This window comes from Loxodonta africana, chromosome 3 (genome assembly GCF_030014295.1).
Source record: "Loxodonta africana isolate mLoxAfr1 chromosome 3, mLoxAfr1.hap2, whole genome shotgun sequence".
NCBI classification, from domain to species: Eukaryota; Metazoa; Chordata; class Mammalia; order Proboscidea; family Elephantidae; genus Loxodonta; species Loxodonta africana.
Genome location: NC_087344.1, coordinates 26,303,540 through 26,330,818, shown reverse-complemented (window position 1 = coordinate 26,330,818; position 27,279 = coordinate 26,303,540). Strand labels below are relative to the sequence as shown.

General features: G+C 41.4%; 1 protein-coding gene across 1 annotated transcript; it reads left to right on the top strand.

The window, feature by feature from the left end:
• Window positions 1–362: 362 nt before the first annotated feature.
• On the top strand, window positions 363–23,312 carry LOC100660008 (zinc finger protein 420-like). Its single transcript, XM_010593302.3, has 6 exons — window positions 363–665; window positions 1,923–2,077; window positions 7,449–7,696; window positions 17,003–17,129; window positions 18,114–18,264; window positions 18,819–23,312. Exons 3-6 carry the CDS (start codon window positions 7,694–7,696, stop codon window positions 20,968–20,970), a joined length of 2,433 nt encoding a protein of 810 aa, XP_010591604.3. The 5' UTR covers window positions 363–665; window positions 1,923–2,077; window positions 7,449–7,693; the 3' UTR covers window positions 20,971–23,312.
• Window positions 23,313–27,279: the final 3,967 nt, after the last annotated feature.

Sequence of the window (27,279 nt, the reverse complement as noted above, 5' to 3'; positions counted from 1 at the left end):
AGGGCAAACCATGAAACAGAAGCCAAACTAGAGACAACAATTCTAAAGATGAGGAAATACTTATAAGGAGCAAAGAAATTATTTCTCTAAAAACCATGGTAAAATTTTTTCAAATATGTAAATACCAACTTTCTCTGCTCCCCAGGGGAATCTTCTGATTACTGAAATCCGTGTTTCAGTTCCTACACGCATTTAAGAAAACCTGGGCTTTTCTCTATAGAGGAAATAACGACAGGTATGGACGGATCCAAATAGAAGGCAGAGACACTGAACCACAGGGTCACTAGGTAGAGTCGTCTGTGTGCGCGCACGGAACCTCTCCCCTGAGGCACCCAGAGTGTCACAGAAACCGGAAGCGGAAGTGTGCGTCCTGGGTTGGGCAGCCTCTTTTGGTCGCACGCTGGCTGCGGAGTGAGTCTTTGCCTCTGTCGCCAGTCGGCCTGATTCACTACCAGGTGCCCACCTCCCCTCCAGGCTCCTGTCCCGGGATCTAAGAGCTATTCTCCCGTTCTCCTGGGTCTTCTGGTCTCTCCGCCCTACAAGGGCCTCGGGACTGCCACTAGCCGGGGGACCTGCCGCCACCTCCGCCGCCGCTGCCAGTTTGGCTTTGTCACTTCCACCGAGATCCCAGCCCACCGGGCCGCAGCTGCATTCTCAACGGCCGGGTAGGTGGGGCGGACCTGTGTCTCTTGGTGCGTTAACAGGTAAAATCATGTGAATCCTCGCGATGTAAAGGTGTGGTTCTCAGACCAGCAGCGTCAGCTTCACCCGGGTGTTTGAAAAATGCAGTCACGGGCCTGAAGTACGCCCAGGGTAGTCAGCCTGAGTCTAAATGCTCTGCTCACGCCGCCTCCGGTCTGCCGCTCATCTTGCTCCCCTTCGTTTTTTCTTACAGTCCAGTTTCATTCTTCGGCCTCATCTGCCACCACTTCTAAGGCTCGCGCGCACACCCACACACCAGTCACCTTGAGTTCCTCATCAGGCCTTAATCACACCATGCTCTGTATGTGTATTTACCATCAGAAGGACTGGGCAATTTGCTAAGTACTTTATACGTTTAATAAAACAACCAGAGTGGTTGCTGTCAAGTCAATTCCGACTCATAGCGACCCTGTAGGATGGAATAGAACTGCCCCATACGGCTTCCAGTGAGCGGCTGGTGGATTTGAACTCCTGACCTTTTGGTTAGCAGCTGTAGCTCTTAACTGCAGCACCACCAGGGCTCCACTTTATATACTGCGCCACCTTTTATTAACAACACTGCATATTTAAAAAATGTAAACTAAGTAAGCTATCAATCTATTTTTTTTAGAATAATTAAAAAAAATAAGTGTATTTATTGACCAACAGGGTCCTACACGTTCAGGCTTATCTATTGCTTTCTGACTTAAATTTATAACACCTGCATGTTAGTTAAGTTCTTGACACATTTGTAAAAAACTTTTTGAATGATGTGAAGATTTTCTCTGCCTTTCAGCCTTTGCATCAAGTATTTCTCCTCATCAGAGGAAAAACATTTTAACCATAGGAATTCAACACTTCTTACAATTCAGGTCTCATTTCAAATGTTACCTCCTCAGAGTGCCCCTCCTGTCTTCTCAGTTATTCTCACTGATTTCTGCCTGAATATCACTGTAGGTTTCAGAATGAGGCTAATCCAATTTAGTTTGACATTAACCTTAATCATGGAAATACAAGCAAACTGAATTAAATGTTACGTTTGCTTTTACCCTGGTGATGTAGTGGTTAAGTGCTATGGCTGCTAACCAAGAGGTTGGCAGTTCACATCCACCAGGCACTCCTTGGAAACTCTGGGGCAGTTCTACTCTGTCCTATAGAGTTGCTGTGAGTCAGAACTGACTTGGCAGTATGGGTTTTTTCTTTTCTTTTTTTTTTTACCAGCTCTATTTCCTGTTTTGCAGGCCTGGTGGTACAGTGGTTAAAGCACTTGGCTGCTAACTGAAAGTTTAGTGGTTTGAACCACCACTGCTCCGTGGGAGAAAGATGTAGCAGTTTGCTCCGGTAAAGATTTACAGCCTTGCAAACTCTATGGCGCAGTCCTACTCTGTTCTATAAGGTCAGTATGAGTTAGGATCGACTCAATGCAATGGGTTTGCTTTTGTTTTTTTTCTATTTGACAGGCTTCCAGCATACAAAAAGCTGTTAAGCTCTGCATTGTGATGGCAATTTTCACACCCTCTCTGCTATGCATTGGAGCCCTGGTGGCGCAGTAGTTAAGAGCTACAGCTGCTAACCAAGAGGTCGGCAGTTCGAATCCACCAGCAGCTCCTTGGAAACCCTATGGGGCAGTTCTTCCTTGTCCTATAGTATCACTATGTCCTGTAGTGTCTCTATGCCTCCTAGATCTAGCCAAATTCCATACTAAAAGACTAAGCTCTGTCAAGCTCAGTATGTTCCTGACACAACAGCCAGTATATCAAACCGTACCACTACCTTTACGTTATGATCTCAGGCTGGAAATCATCCAGCAGTTCTGAGAAGGAGAACCCTAAACTTTTAGAGCTGCCCCATCTTGGCGTACCACCCCCTCTCATCAGGAAGCAGTTCAAAGAGTCATTGCCCTGTCTCCCCTTTATTGCAACTCGTTGTCTTGCCACTAACTACTAGCCGTTAGTGTCAAAAGAAAAGGAAGGAATAAGACAGGGTAGAACCATAGAGCGATTTTTTTTTAGCCTCAAGACAGCCTCTCACCCAGCCCATTTCCTGGAGGTCTTTCTTTTCCTCCGTAGAACCTCTTTGAAGATACACAGCCATGGGCTTGCCAAAACTGACTAAAACTGATCCTGCCCCACATTTTGGCACTCCAGATAACCTTTAGCTCATCAGACGCCTCATGCGTGGTAAATTCTCCACCCCTGGGTGGAGAGCTAACATGGCTAAACTTGCTTCTGCACGATGAATCGAACCTGTACCTTAGAAAATACTTTATTCTAAAATGCTTCAAGCCTGTGTGCACACGATTTTGTATTTTGAAACTTATCCTGTCCATATAAACCAGTATCAGTAAGGTACCCGAGAGGCAGTCTTGGACAGCATGCAGTACCGACTGTCTCCTTGCTTGGCCAACCAATAAAGTTGCCTGTCGTTCTCAAAAAAAAGTATACAACACGTGATAATCTGCGTGTGTCCTCATTGGTCAGTGTCATAGACCAGAGGGAACAAGAAAACAAATTACATAGTATCTGCCTGTAGATTTACAGTCTAACATGGGAGACGTTTTTAAATAAATAATGAAAACCAGGAACTTCTGATACCTGTAATCAAAGGACCTGGTGGCACAGTAGCTTAAGAAATCAGCAGCTAACCAAAAGGTCGGTAGTTCAAGTCTACCAGCTGCTCCCTAGAAATACTAAGGGGCAGTTCTACTCTGTCCTGTTGCGTCGCTGTGAGTTAGAATCAACTAAATGGCAATGGGTTTGTTTGTTTTTCTTTTTAACCAGAGAGTCAGGTTAAACTGCTTGAAGAGAAAAATTATTTAAGTGAAGATTTAGAAGATTAGTTTTATTTAGCCACTGGCATGGTTGTATAGGGCTGATAGCATGTGGTATGGGTGAGGGTGGGAAGAGTATGTCCATTGGGAAAAATGAGTGCGCAGATTCCTGAGGCAACAGAGAACCTAGTGTCATCCATTCCTTGATGAAAGTCCAAGATGATTGTAGCAAAAAGTGTAGGTGGGGGGTTTGTGTGAGCCAGATTGGAGGAGGCAATGACAGCAGGTCGTTTAAAACATGCAGACTACTCTGGGCTTTTAGAAGGCCAGTGGACAGCCACTGACTGGCATTAAGCAGTTCCTGTGCAGCAAATGGATTTTGTAAATTACAGTTATGATTAAATGATGTCAGGCAGGACAGGAACTTATTATGAGTAAGTTAAGGAAGACTGTGAGGAGGCCTCGACATGGAGAGTGGTTGTGGATTGGGAAGATAATGCAGTGATGCACTGTAGATAATTCAAAGATTATCAGCTTATAGAATGCTCGTTCCCTGAATTACAGACTATAGATCAATGAATGCTTCTCATACTTGAACGTCAACGTAGATAACTTGGTGACCTTGTTAAAATGTGCATTTTGATTCAGAAATTCTGGAGTGGGCTTGAGATTCTACATACTGAACCAGCTCCTAGACTGTGGTGGAAATAATAATAAATAAGGATGTAGATAAAAATGAGAGAGTGCTATTAGAGAAAATAACAAAAGAAAAACCAAAAAACCTAACCCGTTGCCGTCGAGTCAATTCCAACTTATAGCATCCCTATAGGACAGAGTAGAACTGCCCCATGGGTTTCCAAGGAGCAGCTGGTGGATTTGAACTGCTGACCTTTTGGTTAGCCGTCGAACTGTTAACCACTGCGCCACCAGAGCTCCAACAAAAGAAAGGATAATGCTTAAAGGGCAGGCACTGGTGTAAAGATCTTCTGAGAGAAAGAACATTTACACTGAGACCAAGAAATAAAAGAATAGGAGTCAGCTTGGAGGAGAAACGGGGTAGCAGAGTAGAAAGAAATGGGAACAAAGGAGGGAAATGGCTCCTTAGAGAAAATTTAGTGATTTTCTGATTTATCTGTTGATTGATTTATTATAAATTTGAAAGACAAAGTGTTCAGGAGTCTTCCCAGATTTCTCAGAAGCTTAGGGACTGGTGGTGTCATGGTTTGAGAGAAATGGGGGAAAAAAACTCGAAAAAAGAAATGTTAATTGCAAAAGCAACAGGAAAAATACTAATCCCCTATTACAATGCTGTAAGTGAACTGAAAAAAAAATCTTTTTAACAAAAAATGAAAGTGTTTTAATTGTACGTAATTAAAAATGAATGAACCTTGATGAGTTCATTGACAAAACTTGAAAAATATATTCTTCCTGAAAATTCAGCCACGTTAATATCCATTAACACACCAACTAGACTGGCATTAATTCAAAAAACACAAAATAATAAATGTTGGAGAGGCTGCGGAGAGACTGGAACTCTCATACACTGCTGGTGGGGTTGTAAAATGGTACAACCACTTTGGAAATCCATCTGGCGTTATCTTAAACAGTTAGAAATAGAACTACCATACAACCCAGAAATCCCACTCCTCGGAATATACCCTAAAAATACAAGACCCTTCACACAAACAGATATATGCACACCCATGTTTATTGCAGCTCTGTTTACAATGGCAAAAAGCTGGAAGCAAACAAGATGTCCATCAACGGACGAATGGGTAAATAAATTGTGGTATATTCACACAATGGAATACTACGCATCGATAAAGAACAGTGACGAATCTCTGAAACACTTCATAACATGGAGGAATCTGGAAGGCATTATGCTGAGCGAAATGAGTCAGTTGCAAAAGGACAAATATTGTATAAGACCACTATTATAAGATCTTGAGAAATAGAAAAAACGGAAAAGAACACATACTTTTGTGGTTACAAAGGGGGGAGGGAGGGAGGGAGGGAGGGAGAGGGCTTTTTATTGATCAATCTGTAGATGGGAACTGCTTTGGGTGAAGGGAAAGACAACACTCAAAACATGGAAGGTCAGCCTAATTGGACAGGATTAAAAGTAAAGAGGTTTCCGAGATAAAATGAAAGCTTCAAAGGATAGCGAAGCAGGGGCTGGGGTCTGGGGAACTTGGTTTGAGAGGACTTCTAAATCAATGGGCAAAACAATTCTATTATGAAAACACTCTGCATCCCACTTTGAATTGTGGCACCTGGGGTCCTAAATGCCAACAAGCAGCCATCTAAAATACATTAATTGGTCTCAACCCACCGGGAGCAAAGGCAAAGGAAGAACACCAAGGTCACACGACAACTAAGAACCCAAGAGACAGAAAGGGCCACTTGAACCAGAGACCTACAATATCCTGAGACCAGAAGAACTAGTTGGTGCCCGGCCACAATCGATGTCTGCCCTGTCAGGGAACACAACAGACAACTCCTGAGGGAGCAGGAGACCAATGGGATGCAGACCCCAAATTCTCATGAAAAGACCACACCTAATGGTATGATTGCGACTAGAGAAATCCCAGAGACAATGCTCCCCAGAACTTCTGATGGCACAGGACAGGATCCATCCCCGAAGACAAATCATCAGGCATGAGAAGGACTGGTCAGTGGTGGGGAGAGAGATACTGATGAAGAGTGAGCTAATTAAATCAGGTGGACACAGGAGAGTGTGTTGGCAACTCTTGACTGGAGGGGGGATGGGAAGATAGAGAGAGAGGGAAGAAGGTAAAATTGGCACGAAACGAGAGACTGTAAGGGCTGACTCAATAGGGGGAGAGCAAGTGGGAGAAGGGAGTAAGATGTATGTAAACCTACATGTGACAGACTGGAATGGTAAATGTTCACTTGAAGCTTAATAAAAATTTAAAAAAAAATAAAAAAAAATTATTTTGAGTTTGAAATGTGGCGTCTGGGGTCTTAAATGTTAACAAGCGGCCATCTAAGATGCATCAATTGGTCTCAACCCACCTGGAGCAAAGGAGAATGAAGAACACCAAGGTCACACGACAACTAAGAGACAGAAAGGGCCACATGAACTAGAGACCTACATCATCCTGAGACCAGAAGAACTAGTTGGTGCCCGGCCACAATCGATGACTGCCCTGACAGGGAGCACAACAGAGAACCCCTGAGGGAGCAGGAGATCAGTGGGATGCAGACCCCAAATTCTCACAAAAAGACCATACTTAATGGTCTGACTGAGACTAGAGGAATCCCGGCGGCCATGGTCCCCAGACCTTCTGTTGCCACAGGACAGGAACCATCCCCGAAGACAACTCATCAGACATGAAAGGAACTGGACAGTGGGTGGGAAAGAGATGCTGATGAAGAGTGAGCTAATTATATCAGGTGGACACTTGAGATTGTGTTGGCATCTCATGTCTGGAGGGGGGATGGGAGGATAGAGAGAGTGGGAAGCTGGCAAAATTGTCAAGAAAGGAGAGACTGGAAGGGCTGACTCATTAGGGGGAGAGCAAGTGGGAGTATGGAGTAAGATGTATGTAAACTTATATGTGACAGACTGACTTGATTTGTCAACGTTCACTTGAAGCTCAATAAAAGTTAAAAAAAAAAAAATATCCATTAACAGTGTGTGTGTTGATCTATAAGGGACAAAGTTACATAGGTGAACCCAGTACTTGGACCTCTGACTCCGTGGAGGAAATCGGGTTCATGTTTTCCATCCTGGCCAGGCAGCTCATGCTATGGAATGAATAAAATCCTCACATATGTGACCTTATTGCCAGAAAGAAGAGCACATGGAGCTGCATGAAGAATGCAGGTATCTGCTCTGGAGGCTGGAGCCTGTTCTGCCTTCAGTGCAAATGTCCTCAGGGAGGGACATTGTCCTGAGCCTGGTAGGAAGCCAAAAACCTGTCACTCCCTGCTTACTCAACACTGTTTCCTTTCCATCCTTCTTCCGTTTCAGGTGTCAAGCGTGGTACAGGGAGAACTAGTCCAGTCCAGGCATCTTGGGGTCTAGAGTGACCGTCCCGCACATACATAAATTGGAAGTACAATTTCAACTGCCCTGACTAGTGTGTGGACCAAACATTATTCATCTGCTTCCAAACTACCCTGTGCTCAGCTTCCACTCCCATTCCTCTTACTGAAACAGGTTCTTGCGCTTAGAGACTGACATTCTCTCAGACTTTCAGAAGCTGGAGCAAGGAAATGGTGAGTTCTACGGAGAACCGGGTTATTCTTAGCATAAGTGGGTGAGACTCGTTATGGATTGTTGGGGGACCAGCTGTGTGTGGTAAGACTGTGGTTCCTCAATGAAGAAAAAAGGTGGCAGAGGAGGCCAAGGGACTGAGCCCTAGGAGACATCCTAAGGCCCTGCTCCACTGTTACTGGGCCCTTCCTCTGTGCATATGTGGCTTTTCAAGATTTGGATGCCTGGAATCGCCTTCCCTATGTGACTGTCAGAGCTGGCACCACAGGGTGTTAACATCCCCACCTTTGGCCTTGGTGCTCTGTATTGAATGACAGAGTCTCCTGTCCTGAGCCTGAAGACAGAGCAGCTCTCGCTGTGGAGGCTGAGACTTAGGCCTCCAAAGCCATCCTTGTGGCATCTCTCTTTAACAGTTTTCTTGACTTCCCCGAGGAACTGGAGCATTTTCTGTGCAGTTCTAACGCTACTGCTCCACCTGTCACACTGTGTTGAGGATTAGAAAAGGGGGAACAGAGTTTGTGGGTGAAAGTCCTGACTGTTAATGGGGTCCTGGGTGGTGGTGGTGCTCTCCTAATGTCACCAGAGGTATGAACCTCAGGACATTGAGTCCACCTGGAACCTGTGTGGGATCTCCAGACCCATTCTCCCCTTACTCACCAGCCCCCACCCCAATGGGGAATGCTTTTGCCTTGAGCCTTGCAGGTGTGTGGAAAGCATGAATCCCCAATATAATTCCTTGGCCTCCCACCTGTGCCTAGAGCTGGCGTTTAATCCATATAATTTTTTACATTCTCCATAGTCTTGAATTAGAATCTAAAATTAAAGTGTTCTCTTTTGTTGTCGAAGCTCAAAATATGAAATGTGTGTATTTAAGTTCTTGGGTTTACAGTTTCCACTGGAAGAAAATTTCTAGATCATTTGGTGTGTTTCTACTGAGAATTTTTCAATTTAATGAATATAAACTTCTCAAACACAGAGGAGCCCATTTTAACTGATGTAAAAGTTACTCTAAAGCTTGTGTAAATCTTGAGATAGTTGTTAAAGACTCCAGTTACATTTTAACAAATCATGCCAGAACCCCTAATGTGTTATATATTTTAGCAACCTTCTCTTAGCTGAGATAAAGTACAGACTCTGATATCTCTGGTTACTGCGTTTAGAAAGACAGCACTTAATTTATACTTTTGTGATTTGCACAAGTGTCTTTGACTATTTAACAAATGATTAATGGTTAAATTCTAAATGGTTTTATTAATATGAATGGGGGTTCCAAGTAAAAACACTTAATATCTCATTTGACTTATATTGTGTTTAAAACTACAGTATGGTTTACTGAAATTAAGTTTTTTAAATAAACAATACCTCTGAAGTTTGAAATTTCACTCTGCCCATCCCTTTAGCCCCAGCTTCCTTTAAATAACCATCTTTATTACTGTCTGAAGCATCTTGCCAGTGTTTATGTAGAAGTAGGAAATGGAATTTTTATTTTTCTTAGTTTGTTACTCAAAAGATGGAATGGGATTTATACTTACTTTTTAATGGACAGATTATCCTGGTGATCTTTTCACAACAGTACATTGAGAGCTTAAACCTAAATTTCATATGATTGACCTTAGTTTTTTTGTTGTCGTTTTTAACTCTATGGCCATGAATGGACACTTGGATTATACCTATTATTTTGCTTTTACAACACTTGTTCTAGTAAATATAAATGTAAATTTCTAAAATCCAGGTATCAATAGTTTAGGTATAAAAGCCCTTCTGAACTATTGTTAGGCGCCATGGAATCAGTTCGGACTCATTGCAACCCTGTGCCCAACAGAACAAAACACTTCCAGGTCTGTGCCATCTTCACAGTGGTTGCTGTGTTTGAGCTCATCGTTGCACCACTGTGTCAGTCCATCTCCTGGAAAGTCTTCGCCTTTTTTCCCTTACCAGCTAACCTTACTAAACATGATGTCCTTCCCCAGGGACTGGTACCTCCTAATTACATGTCCAAAGGTACACAAGACAGCCTCGCCATTCTTGCTTCCAAGAAGCACTCTGGGTGTCCTTCTTCCAAGAGAAACTTGTTCGCTGTTCTGGCAATCCATGGTATGTTCAGTATTCTTCACCAACACTGTATTTCAAAGGCATCCAATATTGTATTTCAAAGGCATCCATTTTTCAGTCTTCCCTATTCGTTGTACATCTTTCACATGCATGTGAGGCCATTGAAAACACTATGACTTGGATCAGGTGCACCTTAGTCGTTAAAGTGACATCTTTGATTTTTAACATTTTAAAGCGGTCTTTTGCAGCAGATTTGCCTGGTGCAATATGGCGTTTGAGTTCCTGACTATTGGTTTCATGGGCGTTGATTGTGGATCCAGTTAAAATGAAATCCATGACAACTTCTGTCTTTTCTCTGTTTATCATGATGTTGCTTATTGGCCCAGTTGTGAGGATTTAAGTTTTCTTTATGTTGAGGTGGAATGCCTACTGAAGACTGTGGACTTTGATCTTCATCAATAAGTGCTTCAAGTCTGCTTCACTTTCAGCAAGTAAGGTTGTATTATCTGCATATTGCAGGTTGTTCCTGATTTTAAACCACATAGTATCCCCTTGTTCTGTTCAAATGACTGCTTCTTGGTCTAAGTACAGGTTCCTCATGAGCACAATTAAGTGTTTTGGATTCCCATTCTTGGCAGTGTTATTCATAATTTGTTAGGATCCACATAGTTGAACGTTTTTGCATGGTCAATAAAACACAGGTAAACATCTTTCTGGTATTCTTTGCTTTCAGCCAGGATCTGTGTGATGGCAGCAGTGGTATGCCTGGTTCCACATCCTCTTCTGAATCCGGTTTGAATTTCTGGTGGTTCCCTGTCAGTGTACTGTTCCAACTGCTTTTGAATGATCCTCAGCAAAATTTTACCTGTGTGCAATAGCAATGATATTGTTTGATAATTTCCACATTCTGTTGGATCACCATTCTTTGGAATAGGTGTAAATATGGATCTCTTACAGTCGGTTGTCCAAGTAGCTGTCTTCTAGATTTCTTGGCATAGATGAGTGCATGCTTCCAGCAGTGCATCTATTTGTTGAAACATCTCAGTTGATATTCTGTCAATTCCTGGAGCCTTGTTTTTCACCAGTGTCTTCAGCGCAGCTTGAACTTCCTTCAGTACCATCAGTTTTTGATCATGTGCTACCTCCTGAAATGATTGAACATCTACCATAGAATCCTTCACTATTGCAACTCGAGACTTTAATTTTTTCTTCAGTTCTTTCAGTTTGAGAAATGCTGAGCATGTTCTTCTCTTTTGAATTTCTAACTCCAGGTCTTTGCACATCATTATACTACTTTACTTTCTGTTTTTGAGTCGCCCTTTGAAATTTTCTGTTCAGCTCTTTTACTTCATCATTTCTTATGTTCGCTGTAGCTACTTGACATTCAAGCACAAGTTACAGAGTCTCTTCTGACATGTATTTTGGTATTTTCTTTCTTTCCTGTGTTTTTAATGACCTCTTGCTTTCTTCATGTGTGATATCCACAACTCTTCTGGTCTTCGGTCATTAGTGTTCAATGAGACAAATCTATTCTTGAGATGGTCTCTAAATTCAGGTAGGATATACTCCAGGTCGTACATTGGATCTCGTGAAGTTGTTCTAATTTTCTTCAGCTTCACCTTGAACTTGTGTGAGAGCAATTGGTCTGTTCACAGTCGGCCCCTGGCTTTGTTTTGACTGATGTTATTGAGCTTTTCCATTATTTCTTTCCACATACGTAGTCCTTTGTATTCCATTTGGCAAGGTCCACGTGTATAGTCATCATTTATGTTGTTGAAAGAAATTATTTCCAATGAAGAGGTTGTTGGTCTTGCGAAATTCTGTCACGTGATCTCTGCCATCATTTCTGTCACTAAGGCCAAATTTTCTAAGTGCTGATCTATCTCTGCAGCGTTCGCATTCCAATCACCGGTAATTATCAATGCTTCCTAACAGCATGTTCGATCAATTTCAGACTACAGAAATAGGTAAAAATCACCAGTTTCTTCATCTTTGGCCTTAGTGGCTGGTGCATAAATTAGAATAATATTTGTATTAACTGATCTTCCTTGTAGGCATATGAATATTATCCTATCATTAATAGCGTTGTACTTCAGAATAGATCTTGAAATGTTCTTTTTGACCGTGAATGCAATACTATTCCTCTTCAGTTTGTCGTTCCCAGCATAGCAGACCATGTGATTGTCTAGTTCGAAGTGGCCAATACCAGTCTATTTCAGCTCACTAATCCTAGTATATCAACGTTTATGCATTCCATTCCATTTTTGACGATTTCCTATTTTCCTAAATTCGTAGTTCATACATTCCATGTTCTGATTATTAATGGATTTTTGCAGCTGTTTCTTCTCATTTTGAGTCTTGCCATATCAGGAAATCAAGTTCCCAAAGCTTGACTCCATGTCGTTAAGGTCAACTCTACTTTGACAAGGCAGCTCTTTCCCAGTCATATTTTGAGTGCCTTGCCACCTGAGGGGCTCATCTTCCAGCACAATTGCATACAGTGTTCCTCTGCTCTTCATAAGGTTTTCACTGCCTGATTTTTTTTCAGAAGTAGACTTCCAGATCCTTCTTCCTGGTCTGTCTTAGTGTGGAAGCTCAGCATAAACTTGTCCTTCATGGATGACCCTGCTGGTATTTGAATACCGGTGGCGTAGTTTCCAGCATCACTGTCAGACACAAGCCCCCACAGTGCCACAAGATGACAGATGTGTGGGGGAATTAGGTTTTTTTTTTTTTAATAAGCTTCTTATAGAAGCCAATTCGTGGGACTTGGATTGGACTCGACAATGGGTAGGAGAGGGATGCTGCTGAGGAGTGAGCTACTTGGATCAGGCGGACACTTGAGACTATGTTGGCACCTCCTGCCTGGAGGGGAGATGGGAGGGTAAAGGGGCTTAGAAGCTGGCAAAATGGACACGAAAAGAGGGAGTGAAAGGAGGGAGCGGGCTATCTCACTGGGGGGAGAGTAATTGGGAGTATGTAGCAAGGTGTATATAAGTTTTTACGTGAGAGACTGACTTGATTTGTAAACTTTCACTTAAAGCACAATAAAAATTATAAAAAAAAATAATAAGCTGGTTGTTGTAGCAATTGCGAGTCACGGTTACAGCAAGTGTTTCAGAGTAGAACTGCACTCTCTAGGGTTTTAAATGGTTGGTTTTTTGGGGAAGTACCTACAGACCTTTATAGGTACCTGTGGGTGGACTCAAACCACCTACCTTTCAGTTAGTAGCAGAGTGTTTAACTCTTTGTGCCACTCAGGGACTCCATTTAGTTGACACTGCCCAACATTTGGAAGTGTATGTGCTATCTGCCACTGTCTTGCATTACTTGCTGTGTCATATATCAACTTTATATAGATTGGTGGACATTTTCCAGGGTTGTTTGTTTTTCTCCATTGGAGTGTTTGTTTATTTCTATACTGATACTACACTATTATGGCTCTATTTAGAATATAAATATGTAGAAGTATAACTACATATGACATATATATGACATGTTTGGACAAGCCCCTGTGCCCTTAACCTTAGAACATTTTGATACTTCATGGGCATTTGCACTTCCGAATACATTTTTAATGTTTTTTTTTTTTTTTTCTGTGAAGTCTTAAAAAATAATTAAATTGGACTGTTACAGCAGTGCATTAGAAATAATGATCTATGTGGGGAGAGCAGTTTTCTAGGAGCATGCTCTACCTTTTAATTTATTTTAGTCTATTTGGGCATCATTTAATAATGTTTTATATATTTTTTGTTGTTAGGGTCTTTAATTAATTACATTCCTCTTAAGTACTTTTTATTTTTATTAAAATGCATTTTTTTAAGTTAATTTCTCATCTGCCTGGTACTAGTGCATAGAACTGAAATATTTAAAGTAAATCTTTCTTTGATTTTGTTTTATGATCCACATACTTGCTAAAAATGTGTCAGTCCTATTATCACATGTACCGTCTTTTGAGGTCCCATATGAACAATTATTTAATCTGTAAAATAAGATATGGTTGTTCTCTCCTTTCCCTCATTTCATATTCTTATTTCTTTATGTTTATTTCTTGTTATTTTACTCTTTTTTGCCATTTACTAGCTACAATCTTTAGGATAATATTGAGTCAGAATGGAATAATTGTCATCAGTGAGAAATTTCTCAGTATGTATGTACTTTGGAGTACAGGCATCCCTTGTTTTATTGTGCTTTGATTTATTACGCTTTGCAGATAGTGTTTTTTTACAAATTGAAGGTTTGTGGCAATCTTGTGTTGAGTAGCCCTTTCGGTGTCATTTTTCCAAAGGAAAGTGCTTGCTTCATGTCTCTGTGTCACTTTTTGGCAATTTTTACAGTATTTCAAACCTTTTCATTATTATTATATCTGTTATGGTGATCTTTGATCACTGATCTTTGATGTTACTATTGTAATTCTTTTGGGGCACCATGAACTGCTCCCATAGATGATGGCAAACTTAATCAGTAGATGTATTTTGTGTCTTGACTGCTCCACCAACTAGCTGTTCCCCAGTCTCTTCCTCTCCTCTATCCTCCCTATTCTCTGAGATACAACAATTTTGAAATTAGGCCAATTAATAACCCTACAACGGCCTCTACGTGTTCAAGAGAAAGGAAGAATTGCACACTTCTCACTTTAAATCAAAAGCTAGAAATGATTCAGCTTAGTGCGGAAGGCATTTCGAAAGCAAAGACAGGCCAAAAGGTAGGCCTTTTGGCCAAGCAGCCAAGTTGTGAATGCAAAGGAAAATTCTTGAAGAAAGTTAAAAGTGCTATTGCAGTGAACACACGAATGATGAGAAAGCAAAACAGCGGATTTGCTGATAAGGAGAAAGTTTTAGTGGTCTGGACTGAAGATCAAACCAGCCACAACATTCCCTTAAACCAAAGCCTAATCCAGAGCAGAGCCCTAAGTCTGTCCAATTCTATGAAGACTGAGAGAGAGGAGGAAGCTCTAAAAGAAAAGTTTGAAGCGAGTAGAGGTTGGTTCATGAGGCTCAAGGAAAGAAGCTGTCTCCATAACCTCAAAGTGCAAGTTGAAGCAGCAAGTTCTGACGTAGAAGCTGCAGCAATTTATCCAGAAAATCTAGCTAGGATAATTGATGAAGGTGTTTATAGTAGAGAACAGATAAATTCAGTGTAAACAAAACAGCCTTATGCTGGAAGAACATGCCATCTAGGACTTCCACAGCTAAAGAACAGAAGCCACTGCCTAGCTTCAAAGCTTCAAAGGACAGGTTGACTCTCTTGTTAGGGAGTAATTCAGCTGGTGGCTTTAAGTTGAAGCTAATGCTCATTTACCATTTCAAAAATCCTGGCGTCCTTAAGAGTTGAGCTAAATCTACTCTGCGTATGCTCTCTAAATGGAATAGAAATGGCAGATGACAGCACATCTGTTTATAGCATGGTTTACTGAATATTTTAAGCCCACTGTTGAGACCTACTACTCAGAAAAAAAAGGTTTCTTTCAAAATATTACTGCTCATCAACAATGGTAACCCAAGAGCTCTGATGGAGATGGACAAGGAAATTAATGTTGTTTTCATGCCTGCTAACATAGAATCCATTCTGCAGCCCATGGATCAAGGAGTAATTTCAACTTTAAAGTCTTATTATTTAAGAAATACATTTCATGAGACTATAGCTGCCATAGGTAGTGATTCCTCTGATGAATCTGGCCAAAGTAAATTGAAAACTTCCTGGAAAGGATCCACCATCCTAGATGTCATTAAGAACATCCGTGATTTTGGGGAGATCAAAATATCCACATTAATGGGAATTTGGAAGATATTGATTTCAATCCTCATGGATGACTTTGAGGAGTTCAAGACTTCCCTGCGGGAAGTAACTACAGATGTGATGGAGATAGGAACAGAGCCAATGTTAGAAGTGGAGTCTGGAGGTGTGACTGAATTGTTCCAATCTCATGATAAAATTTTAATGGATGCAGTGTTACTTCTTATGAATGAGCAAAGAAAGTGGTTTCTTGAGATGGAATCTACTACTGGTGACAATTCTGTGAACATTTTTTAAATGACAACAAAGGATTTAGAATATTACATAAACATTTACCAATTCAACAATGTTTACATGGATAATAAAAAAAAAAACCAATTGACATTGAGTTGATTCCGATCCATAGCAACCCTATAGAACAGATTAGAACTGCCCCATAGAGCTTCTAAGGAGTGCCTGGTGGATTCGAACTGCTGACCTTTTGGTTAGCAGCTGTAACTCTTAACAACCAAGCCACCAGCGTTTCCACATGTATAATAGGTAACACTAATTATGATCATCATGTTGTGCAGTCATTACAAAATAGGAATTATACGTCTTCTCGGTCAGCAAACACAAGGGCATGCTTTTCTTGTTTCTGCAGAGGTAGTGATCTTTGTTGTCTTATAACATTAGACTGTGTGTGGGTGTCTAGATTTGTTTGTTGAGGGGAACAGGCACTAATAATTAGTGTACACTTGCATGAAGTTCGAAATTTGAGACTTCTGAGGAGATCTGGATTCTCATGTCCTGTTTTTCACCTGAGCTTTTTTTTTTTTATTATTACCTTTCCCTGTCTCTATGAAAGGGACAGAGAGGATTACCGAATAATTAAAAAGAAAATAGGTTACTGAAATGTAAAAATTACTAATTCTCTAAAAGATTATTCTTTTTTCAACATGTGGACCTGTCACCTCTTGATCTCCTTTAGTTGTTCACGGAAATACGAACGGCTCAGGACCTTGAATTACCAGTTTGTGTCGGCCCCTGGTCTCCCATGGCTGTGAGGGGCAAAAGGAAGCACTACCCTTCTACAATGTTTCCCAGTTGTTAATACCTCATCTTCCCTTCACTCTGTGCTTTATGTTTGTTGAGTCTTCTGGTGAGTCTTTTGGGAGGAAATGAAATTTTTCAGAAGGAAGTGATGATCTGAATTTTAGAGCATTTCTCTAATTTCTGCTATGTTTTCTAACTGTTCTAGACCATAAAGAGAGAGAAATAAGACTGCAATCGGTCACAGTCAAACTATGGAGAGATTATTTCAGTGTGTTCGAAGTCCATGTGATAGGATGCAATCAGTAAGGAAGTGAATGTACTTAGTGAAGGGATGAGCCTGATGGCTATACCCTAGAGTAGACCTTGGTAGAACACAGAACCTGTGTCAAATCCCTGTGAATTCTCAGTACCCCAGGATGGTCAGCCTCTTGTACACATTGAAGTATATTGTACTTTTCTGATCCAGAATGTATGGGATGTTTTAGGACTCAGTGGTCATTGATGACGTGGCTGTGGTCTTTAGCCAGGAGGAGTGGGCTCTGCTGGATCTTGCTCAGAGGAAGCTCTACAGAGATGTGATGATGGAAACCTTCAGAAACCTGGCCTCTGTTGGTAAGATTGGTATTATTATTATTTTTTTTAATTATTTCTTTAGAGAACACAGATATTTTAGTCATTGAGATTGCTCCAGTATTTGGCCAGAGGAATGGGAATAAATTGGTAAATGAAACAGGCATGGTCCCTTGATATGTGGAGTTCACATATCCTGGCTTCCCCATAAACATAAAGCTCTGTGTACTAAAGTAAGCTTTCATTTCTCTTGTGATTGAAAGCTTTGAGGCTCTTTAAGTGTTTTAAGTATTGGGTTCAGAGGTCACTTTGGGCTTCTGAGACATTTGTGTTTTGGAACCTTGTAGAGAGTTTTACTGTGTTTATTACAAGTTTAACATGATTGTTTTGCTTCAGAGAAGCTCACAACTGCCCATCTTCAGAAACCCTGAAGAGCAAAATATTGACTCAGTGTCAGGGAAATGTTCATTGCTCTGCACTGTCTTCCCTCATGATATTCACTTCTCCATGAGCACCATGTTAGCTGCACCCATTTCTTTCGGCAGAGAAGCAAGGAAAGTGGAGATAGGACTCATCCAGGGCCACTGTGTTGTGAAGCACAAGGAAAGCAAGAATTTTTTGGCACACCAGCTCTTTACAGAGAGAATTACATTGAAATCAGTCAGCTAGAAAGTCTCTTGCATGAAGGACACAACATCACAGATACCTGAGTTTACTTTCCTGACTTTAGCAATCCTCTCACATCTGAGTCATGGAACCCCTTTTTTTCTATTAATATTACATGTGTATTGTGTCCAATATCTTTCTAGTTAAGCACTCCTAATTACACCTATTTGTGTCACTGTCCCTGTCAATTTTCATTGATGTAATTCCTAGTAAATTGCATTTTAACCGTTGTCACAGTGCTGAAACAATGAGTGTGGCTAAATCTTCCCTTGTTCTTAGCACCTTTTTTCCCCTAATAATTCCTTTCCTTTTTGTTTCATTTTGATAACCTCAACTTGAATTATTGAATTATTGGGTCAGTCTGTCAAAACCTTCATGATGGAGAAACTTTATTCAGTGAACATGTAATGGTGCAATTCATGAAGAAGAACACCTGGTCCTCCATGTTAGGAGAAATATCCAAATCGTATGGCAATAAAGATTGGCATAAAAACCAGAAGAGATATTTGAGGTGAGTGTCATTCATACAAGAGAAAACAATGTATCAGGAGAAAGTCCTAATGTGTCCTGAGATACGTATACACATATACGTGAGTTTATGTATATAAAATGCTTGGTAAAGTAGAGGGTCAACAAAAATGAGGAAGACACTCGATGACATGGATTTGATGGAGTGGCTCCAACAATTGACTCAAACATAGCAACAATTGTGAATACGATGCAGGACCAGGCAATGTTTCATTCTGTTTTACACGGGGATCACTGTGTCAGAACCGACTTGACCGCACCTGACAACAGTGTTTATAAACCTAGCTGTAAAATTGTGTGTTCAGAGAATTTTCACAATATAACATTCTCATAAATTTGAGTCAAATACTGAGTATTTGAAACATATTTCACTTGGACAAAATCAGCAGAAGACATATTTTAGAAAAACAGTGACAGTAATCATAGTATTTCTGCTAAATGATTTAACCTATGAAACATGAGACAAGTTCAGGCAAAAACTGTGCACTCTCACTGTGTTTGTTAATGGTAAAATGGGAACAAATTTATTTCCAACAGGATGCCTATTTTTAACAGAAGTCATACAATAGAGAACCTCCATGAAAGTAATAAAGGCAATCAGTGTGGGAAAATCATCAGCCAGATTTCTAATCAAAGTGTGTTAAAGAGAAATCCTCCAGAAGTAAATCCTTTTGAATGCTGTGAGTGTGGAAAAGCCTCCATGGATCATTCATTACATAACCATCATGCCAGATCTCACACTGGATTTGATACCTGTCACTCTAAGCAGTGTGGAGAAGCCTGCAATTGTCCCTCTCACCTAACCACTCCTATGAGAACTCTTACTGGAAAGAAACCCTATAAATGTAAGGTATGTGGGAAGAACTTATTTTGTATTTTGTACGTTCAGAATCCTGGGACAACACTCACTGGCGAGACAGAATATGAAGCTAGCAAATGTGGCAAAGATTTTTGTAGTTTATCATCCTTTTGGACACATGTGAGAGGTCACAGATGTGAATGTAAAGAATGTTGTAAAACCATCAGACATCCTTCATCCCTCATTTTACATGAAAAGTTTCATAATAGGGACAAGCCTTATGAATGTAAGGAATGTGGGAAAGCATTTAGTGCAGCCTCTTCCCTCACTCAACATACAAGAACTCACAGTGGGGAGAGGCCTTATGCATGTATGGAGTGTGGGAAAGCCTTTAGTCAGTCGTCACACCTCACAACACATACAAGAACTCACAATGGGCAGAGGCCTTATGAATGTAAGGAATGTGGGAAAGCCTTTAATCAGGCTTCATCCCTTCGTGATCATGTAAGGACTCACACCGGAGTGAGGCCTTATAAATGTAAGGACTGTGGGAAAGCCTTTAGGCAGTCATCACACCTCACTACACATATAAGAACTCATAATGGGCAGAGGCCTTATGAATGTAAGGAATGTGGGAAAACGTTTAGTCGTTCCAATTACCTCTCTGAACATTTAAGAATTCACAGTGGAGAGAGGCCTTATGCATGTATGGAATGTGGGAAAGCCTTTTCTCAGTCATCACACCTCACTACACATATAAAAACTCACAATGGGCAGAGGCCTTATGAATGTAAGGAATGTGGGAAAACGTTTATTCAGGCCTCGTCCCTTCGTAAACATACAAGGACTCACACTGGAGTGAGGCCTTATAAATGTAAGGAATGTGGGAAAGCCTTTTGGCAATCCTCACACCTCACTAAACATATAAGAACTCACAGTGGAGAGAGGCCTTATGAATGTAAGCAATGTGGGAAAACCTTTCGTCGTTCCTGTCATCTCTCTGAACACGTAAGAACTCACAGTGGAGAGAAACCTTATAAATGTAAGCAATGTGGGAAAGCCTTTAGTCAGTCTTCTCACCTCACTGAACATATGAGAATTCACAGTGGGGAGAGGCCTTATGAATGTAAGGAATGTGGAAAAGGCTTTAGGTGTTCCTCAGTCCTCAAGGCCCATGTAAGAACTCACACTGGAGAGCGGCCCTATGAGTGTAAGGTATGTGGGAAAGCGTATACCCGAGTCTCACGTCTCATTAAACATACAAGAACAGCTCATAGTGGAGAGAAGCCTTATGAATGTAAGGAATGTGGGAAAGCTTTTAGGCAATCTTCACACCTCACTAAACACATAATAATGCACAGTGGAGAGAGACCTTATGAATGTAAGCAATGTGCGAAAACTTTTAGTCGGTCATCACAGCTCACTACACATATAAGAGTTCACAGTGGAGAGAGGCCTTATGAATGTAAGGAATGTGGAAAAGGCTTTAGGTGTTCTTCAGCCCTTACTACCCATATAAGAATTCACACTGGAGAGAGGCCCTATGAATGTAAGGAATGTGGGAAAGCATATAGGCAAGTCTCACACCTCATTAAACATACAAGAACAGCTCATACTGGAGAGAGGCCTTTTGAATGTAAGGAATGTGGGAAAGCATTTAGTGATTCCTCAAACCTCCCTAGACATATAAGAACTCACAGTGTAGAAAGACCTTATGAATGTAACAAATGCGGGAAAGCATTTAGTGAGGCCTCATCCCTCACTCAGCATATAAGAACTCACACTGGAGAGAGGCCCTATGAATGTAAAGAATGTGGGAAAGCCTATAGGCAAGTCTCACACCTCATTAGACATACAAGAACAACTCATAATGGAGAAAGACATTATTAATGTAAGGAACGTGGGAAAGCCTTTAGTCATTTTTCACACATTACTAGACATATAACAGCTCACAGTGGAGAAAGACCTTACAAATGTAAGGAATATGGGAAAACATAATTCCTTGTGTCTCTCTGGACACATAAATCTCAGTGAAAAGACTTCCCTATATCAAAAGTGGGATTGTCATCCTTATTGCTATAAATTCAAACAACAAATTGGCGGAAGTCTATGATTAAAGAACAAAGTTTCTCAGTGAGTAACAAAGCAATATGAACTCAAAGATGGCGTCATTACAGCTACTTTGTGCCTTTGGGAGAAATAATAGTTTCATTGCCACTGCTGAACTTTCTTCATCAGTGTTTGTTACTTTGTTAGTCCAAGCTACATTTTACCTTCTTAAAGTCTTCAGTTATTACAAATAAGGCTGCAGGGAATAGCCTTAAGCAAATTTGGTTTTATATATCTTAATGTTTTATGGATGCTATTTTGCATAGAATAAAATACACTGATCTTGTATTTGGTCTAAGAGTGTTTTGTTTCCCTATTTATCACATTTTCTTGTTTTCTTTCCTATTGGAAAGTTAACTATTTTATCCTTTATAATTAGTAAATGTGTCATAGGCTGATACTATGCAACTGCAAATACTCTGTTTTTCATGGTGGTTTGGCCTACTAATTTTAGTACTCATTAATAATTATTCCCAATGGTTGTTATTACTGTGGTGTTTACCAAATGGTATCTTCTGTTCCAATCATTTCTTCTATGTTTATTAGCTGCAATTCTGCAAGCAATAGCTTTCCCTTCTCTCCCCTTCTTTTATTAAGTTGTTTATACCAGTGTTATGAATTGAATTGTGCCCCCCCCTAAAATACGTGTCAGCTTGGTTGGGCCATGATTCCCAGTGTTGTGTGGTTGCCCTCCATTTTGTGATTGATACTGTTTTCCTGTGTGTTGCAAACCCTAATCTGTTCCTGTGGTTAATGTGGCAAGAATAGGATATGTTAAAGAGGATTAGGGTGGGATGTAACACCCTTACTCAGGTCACATCCCTGATCCAATGTAAAGGGAATTTCCCTGGGGTGTTGCCTGCCCAGAGATGAAAGAGAAACAGCATAGAATGGGGGACCTCATACCACCAAGAAAGCAGTGTCGGAAGCAGAGCACATCCTTTGGACCCAGGGTTCCTGCACAGAGAAGCTCCTAGGCCAGGAGAAGATTGATGACAAGGACCTTCCTGCAGAGCCGACAGAGAGAGAAAGCCTTCCCCTGGACCTGACAGCCTGAATTTGAACTTCTAGCTTAGTAGACTGTGAGAAAATAAGTTTCTCTTTGTTAAAGTCATCCAGTTGTGGTATTTCTTTTCTTTTCCTAGCTAAAATTGTCACAGATTTGGTTATTAGGAGTTCCCTTAAGTAAATTCTGGAGCCCTGGTTGTGCAGTGGTTAAGCATTCGGCTGCTAACCAAAAGGTTAGCAGCTTGAATTCACTAGCCACCCCTTGGAAACCCTATGGGGCAGTTCTTCTTTGTCCTGTAGGGTCATTGTGAATTGTAACGGACTCGAGGGCAGCAGGTTTCATTGTTCTTTTTTGTTTGTTTTTAAGTAAGTTCCTGTATTTTTTGACATATCTCCATTATAATTCGTACATCATTTTCTGGCAGTGTCTTTTCCTTTTCCTACCTAAGCCATGGACGTGGAGTTAGACTTTTGTCTGAGAAACCTTGGTTCCTTTTATTAGAAAATTGTATTTAGAAACAAAGATCTCGGCATTAGATATTGCTACTGGGTCCTTAAAGTGAAAAGAGCTGGGAAATATATGTGTTGAATATACCAAGAACTGGCAAAAGAGTGAACAAATCTGTCTTGGAAGAAGTACAACCAGAATGCTCCTTGGAAGCAAGGATGGTGAGACTGCGTCTTACATACTTTGGGCATGTTGTCAGGAGGGATCAGTCCCTGGAGAAGGACATCATGCTTGGCAAAGTACAGGGTCAGTGGAAAAGAGGAGACCCTCAATGAGGTGGATTGACACAGTGGCTGCAACAATGAGCTCAAGCATATCAATGATTTTAAGGATGGCTCAGGACCGGGCAGTGTTTCGTTCTGTTGTGCATAGGGTCGCTATGAGTCAGAACTGACTTGACAGCACCTAACCACAACAAGTATACATATACAAAGATGTGGATTTATATCTATTTCTATATGTACTTGTCTATATTTGAAAATCCACAAAATCATCCCCATATCTCTGGTACCCGTCCAACACCACAGGGTTCATTTTAGACTTTTCCCTTACTTTTATGTTCTCCTTTCTCTAACAATAATACTCCAGGCTCTCATTATCCATAATGCATTATTGCTGTGTCGTAGAATATACATAAAATAGTTTCAGAATTACTGACTGTCATGTGGTGAACCACCAGCCAATGGCTGGCCTGGCATGCCAATGGTGGGGTAACTGTGATCTGCACCACAAGGTGTCTTGTTCTCCAGCAAGAAGCCCAGGTTGTTTACAAGGCAGAGGGGGTGCCAAGAGTGAGAGAAGGCATTCAGTGTTTCTTGAGGCCTAGCTGGGAATCTGCACACACTGGTTTTTCTAGTGCCCAAAGCAAGTCATTAAAAAAAAAAAAAGAACAGTTTCCCATCATGTCAAATCTGAGTCCTGGCAACCCTGTGTATCAGAATAGAACTGTGTGCAACTGGGTTTTCAATGGCTGATTTTTTAAAAGTAGATTATCAGGCATTTCTTCTAAGGCATCCCTGGGTGGACTTGAACAGCCAAACTTACAGGTTAGTGGCAGGGTGTGTTAAATGTTGATACCACTCAGAGACTCCAAGCAGGACACTAGGCCAAACTAATTCCTCATCTGGTGGGTTGAGTCACAGACTCACATAGCACAGAGTGTGGATACAGATAACAGAGAGAGGTGAAGGATGGCACCTACTTTTGCATACAGCCAGTGGCTTTCATCACTGTCACGTTCTCATGTGGAAGGACAGCCACCAGGTACCACTCCTGGGCCCTCTCCACCTCCAGTCACCCCTCCTGAGGATGGGGAATGGCTTTTCTTAGGTCAAAGGGACCAGACATGCTGGCCAGCCTCTCCCCTGACCTCTACTGGGGCTCCACCTGCCAGTAGGGAGCATGTGGTCCTTTCAGCTGTAGCATGGCCTGAAGGTTCCCAGATGTGCAAAGTCCGGTCACTGAGTGGTTCCATATCATGAGTGAATTCTGCCAAGCCTACGAGCCCAGATGCATCTTCTCTGTGGTTCTAGGCAGCCCAGGTGAGCCTATTTCCTTTGGGGTCCTCTGTCATTTACCAGCCATTCAGTCTTTGTCTTTTCCCTCTGCTGCTCTGGTTTTCATGCAGCCCAGACCCAGGCCCAATCCCTCTCCATGCCTCCTGATTTCATCTCTGCAGTGGCTCCACCCACGGCCTGGGGTAGAGTAAGACCAGTGATGCCTCCATGGCACTCAGTGTAAGGAGTGAGCACCTCCCTATGTCCTGGGCCCCTTGTCCTCCTCACCCTACTCCCAGAACTGGCCCACCAACCCAGCCCTGTGCCTTGATAAATCCTCCCTCCTCATGTCTCCATGTCAGGCCTTTTCCCTTTGTTTCTCTTGGAGAGAGCTGTTTCCCTTCCCCATGGCTCGTCATTGTTCCTGGAGGTCCAGTGCTTGCTGCTTACTCAGGTTTTATGAGTCTCCTCTTGGTTCAAAGGCGCAGAGTCCCCAAGGGTCAGTCTTGCTCATTTGGCACAGACTTCCTTCCACTCCCAAATCATGTCTCCATAACTTTCCTTAATTAGCTCATCTGGGCTCCTTTCCCCAGAGCTGCCCTGGCCCAGATGCACTTTTTATTTTTTCTGGTGATCCTGCAGGGGCCCTTGGCTTCACATTGGGCAGTTTTCTTCTAACTTGGCCTTGACTGAGGCTCCATGTCCCTCGGTGGGTCTTGATTTCCTTTCAGATGGACAGTGCACCCTGAAGACTGTGCACTTCCTCCAGCGCCACTTCTCCAGTCTTGGCGCCATGCACAGTGATGCTGTGGATCTCACTGTTTCCAATTCAGTAGGCCTGTTTCCTCCTTGGGGTCCCTGGAGTCTGCTGCTGCAATCTGACATGAGCTTCCCAAACCAAAATATTCCGCTCCCAGGACCCCATCTTATCACTGGCTTATGTGGAAAGTATCTAAAAATTTTAACTCTTCCCAAAGTTAATATGAATGTGGTGTGGTTGCTAAAAATCTAGACAGCCTAAATTTATCACAGACTAATTATGCTCCGATATTACTAGACCTTGTTTACAGCCTGGATTTCCGTCTTGAGTAATGCAGTTTAAGAACTGATGCATCTTGTTGATGTTAGATGCCATCGAGTCGGATCCCACTGATAGCGACCCTATGTACAACAAAACAAAACACCGCCCAATCCTGTGACATCTTCACAATCGTTCTTATGCTTGACCCCATTGTTGCAGCCACCGTGTCATTCCATCTCGTTGAGGGTCTTCCTTTTTTTAACTGACTCTGCTTTAACAAGCATGATGTCCTTCGCCAGGGACTGACCCCTCCTGATAACATGTCCGAATTTTATGCCATCTTTGCTTCTAAGAAGCATTCCGATTGTGCTTCTTCCAAGACAGATTTGTTCCTTCCTTTGACAGTCCATGGTATATTTAATATTCTCCAAATTCACAACTCAAAGGCGTCAATTCTTCCGTTTTCCTTATTCATCATCCTGCTTTTGCTTTCATTGAGGTGATTGAAAACACCATGCCTTGGGTCACACCAAACTTAAGTCTTCGAGGTGACATCTTTGCTTTTCAACAATTTAAAGAGGCCTTCTGCAGCAGATTTGCCCAATGCAATGCATTGTTTGATTTCTTGACTGCTGCTTCCGTGGGTGTTGATTGTGTATCCAAGTAAAATGAAATCCTTGACAATTTCAGTCTTTCCTCTCTTTATTATGATATTGCTTATTGGTCTAGTAGAGAGGGTTTTTTATTTCTTTATGTTGAGGTGTAATCCATACTGAAGGCTCTGTTCTTTGATCTGTATCAATAAGTGCTTCACATCCACTTCACTTTCAGCAAGCAAGGTTGTGTCATCTGCATAACAATGGTTGTTAATGACACTTCCTCCAATCCTGATGCCCCGTTCTTCATATAGTCCAGCTACTCAGAGTACTTGTTCAGCATACAGAGTGAATAAGTGTGGTGAAAGGGTACAACACTGACACACACATTTCCTGATTTAAACCATGCAGTATCCCATTGTTCTGTTCAAACGACAGCCTCTTGATCTATGTATAGGTTTCTCATGAGCACAATTAAGTTTTCTAGAATTCCTGTTCTTCCCAATGTTATCTGTGATTTGTTCTTATCCACAAAGTCAAATGCCTTTCCATAGTCAATAAAACATAAGTAAACATCTTTCTGGTATTCTCTGTTTTTGGCCAAGATCTATCTGACATCAGATATGATATCTCTGGTTCCATGTCTTCTTCTGAATCTGGCTTGAATTTCTGGCAGTTCCCTGTCACTATACTGGTGCAGACACTTTTGAATGATATTCTACAAAATTGTACTTGCATGTGACATTAATGATATTGTTTGGTAATTTCCACCTTTTTTTGGATCACCTTTCTTAGGAATAGCCATAAACATGGATCTGTTCCCATCGACTGACCATGTGGCTGTCTTCCACATTTCTTGGCATAAATGAGTGAGCACTTCCAACGCTTGATCTGTTTGTTGAAACATCTCAACTCATATTCCATCAATTCTTGGAGTCTTGTTTTTCACCAGTACCTTCAGTGAAGCTTGGACCTCTTCCTTCAGTACCATCAGTTCCTGATCATATGCTACCTTCTTAAATATTTGAATGTTGACCATTTCTTTTTGGTTTAGGGACTCTGTATTCTTCCCATCTTCTTTTGATGTTTTCTGTATCATTTAATATTTTCCCCATGGAACCCTTGACTATTGCAACTCACGGCTTGAATGTTTTCTTCAGTTCTTTCAGCTTGGGAAATGCTGAGCATGTTCTTCCCTTTTGGTTTTCTATCTCCAGGTCTTTGCACATGTATGCACATGTTATTATACTTTGTCTTCTTGAGCCCCCTGTGAAATCTTCTGTTCACCTCTTTTATCTCATCATTTCTTGCTTTTGCCTTAGCCACTCGATGTTCGAGAGAATGTTTCAGAGTCTCTTCTGACATCCATTTTGGTCTTTTCTGTCTTTCTTGTCTTTTTAATGACCTCTTATGTTCTTCATGTATGTTGTCCTTGGTATCATTCCCCAACTCACCTGGTGT

Excerpts from the sequence above, each read along its gene's own strand:
- LOC100660008 (XM_010593302.3), top strand. Across the intron at positions 17,130-18,113 it reads CAGAAACCTGGCCTCTGTTG|TCTGTCAAAACCTTCATGAT; the intron begins GTAAGATTGGTA and ends TTATTGGGTCAG. Across the intron at positions 18,265-18,818 it reads AACCAGAAGAGATATTTGAG|GATGCCTATTTTTAACAGAA; the intron begins GTGAGTGTCATT and ends TATTTCCAACAG.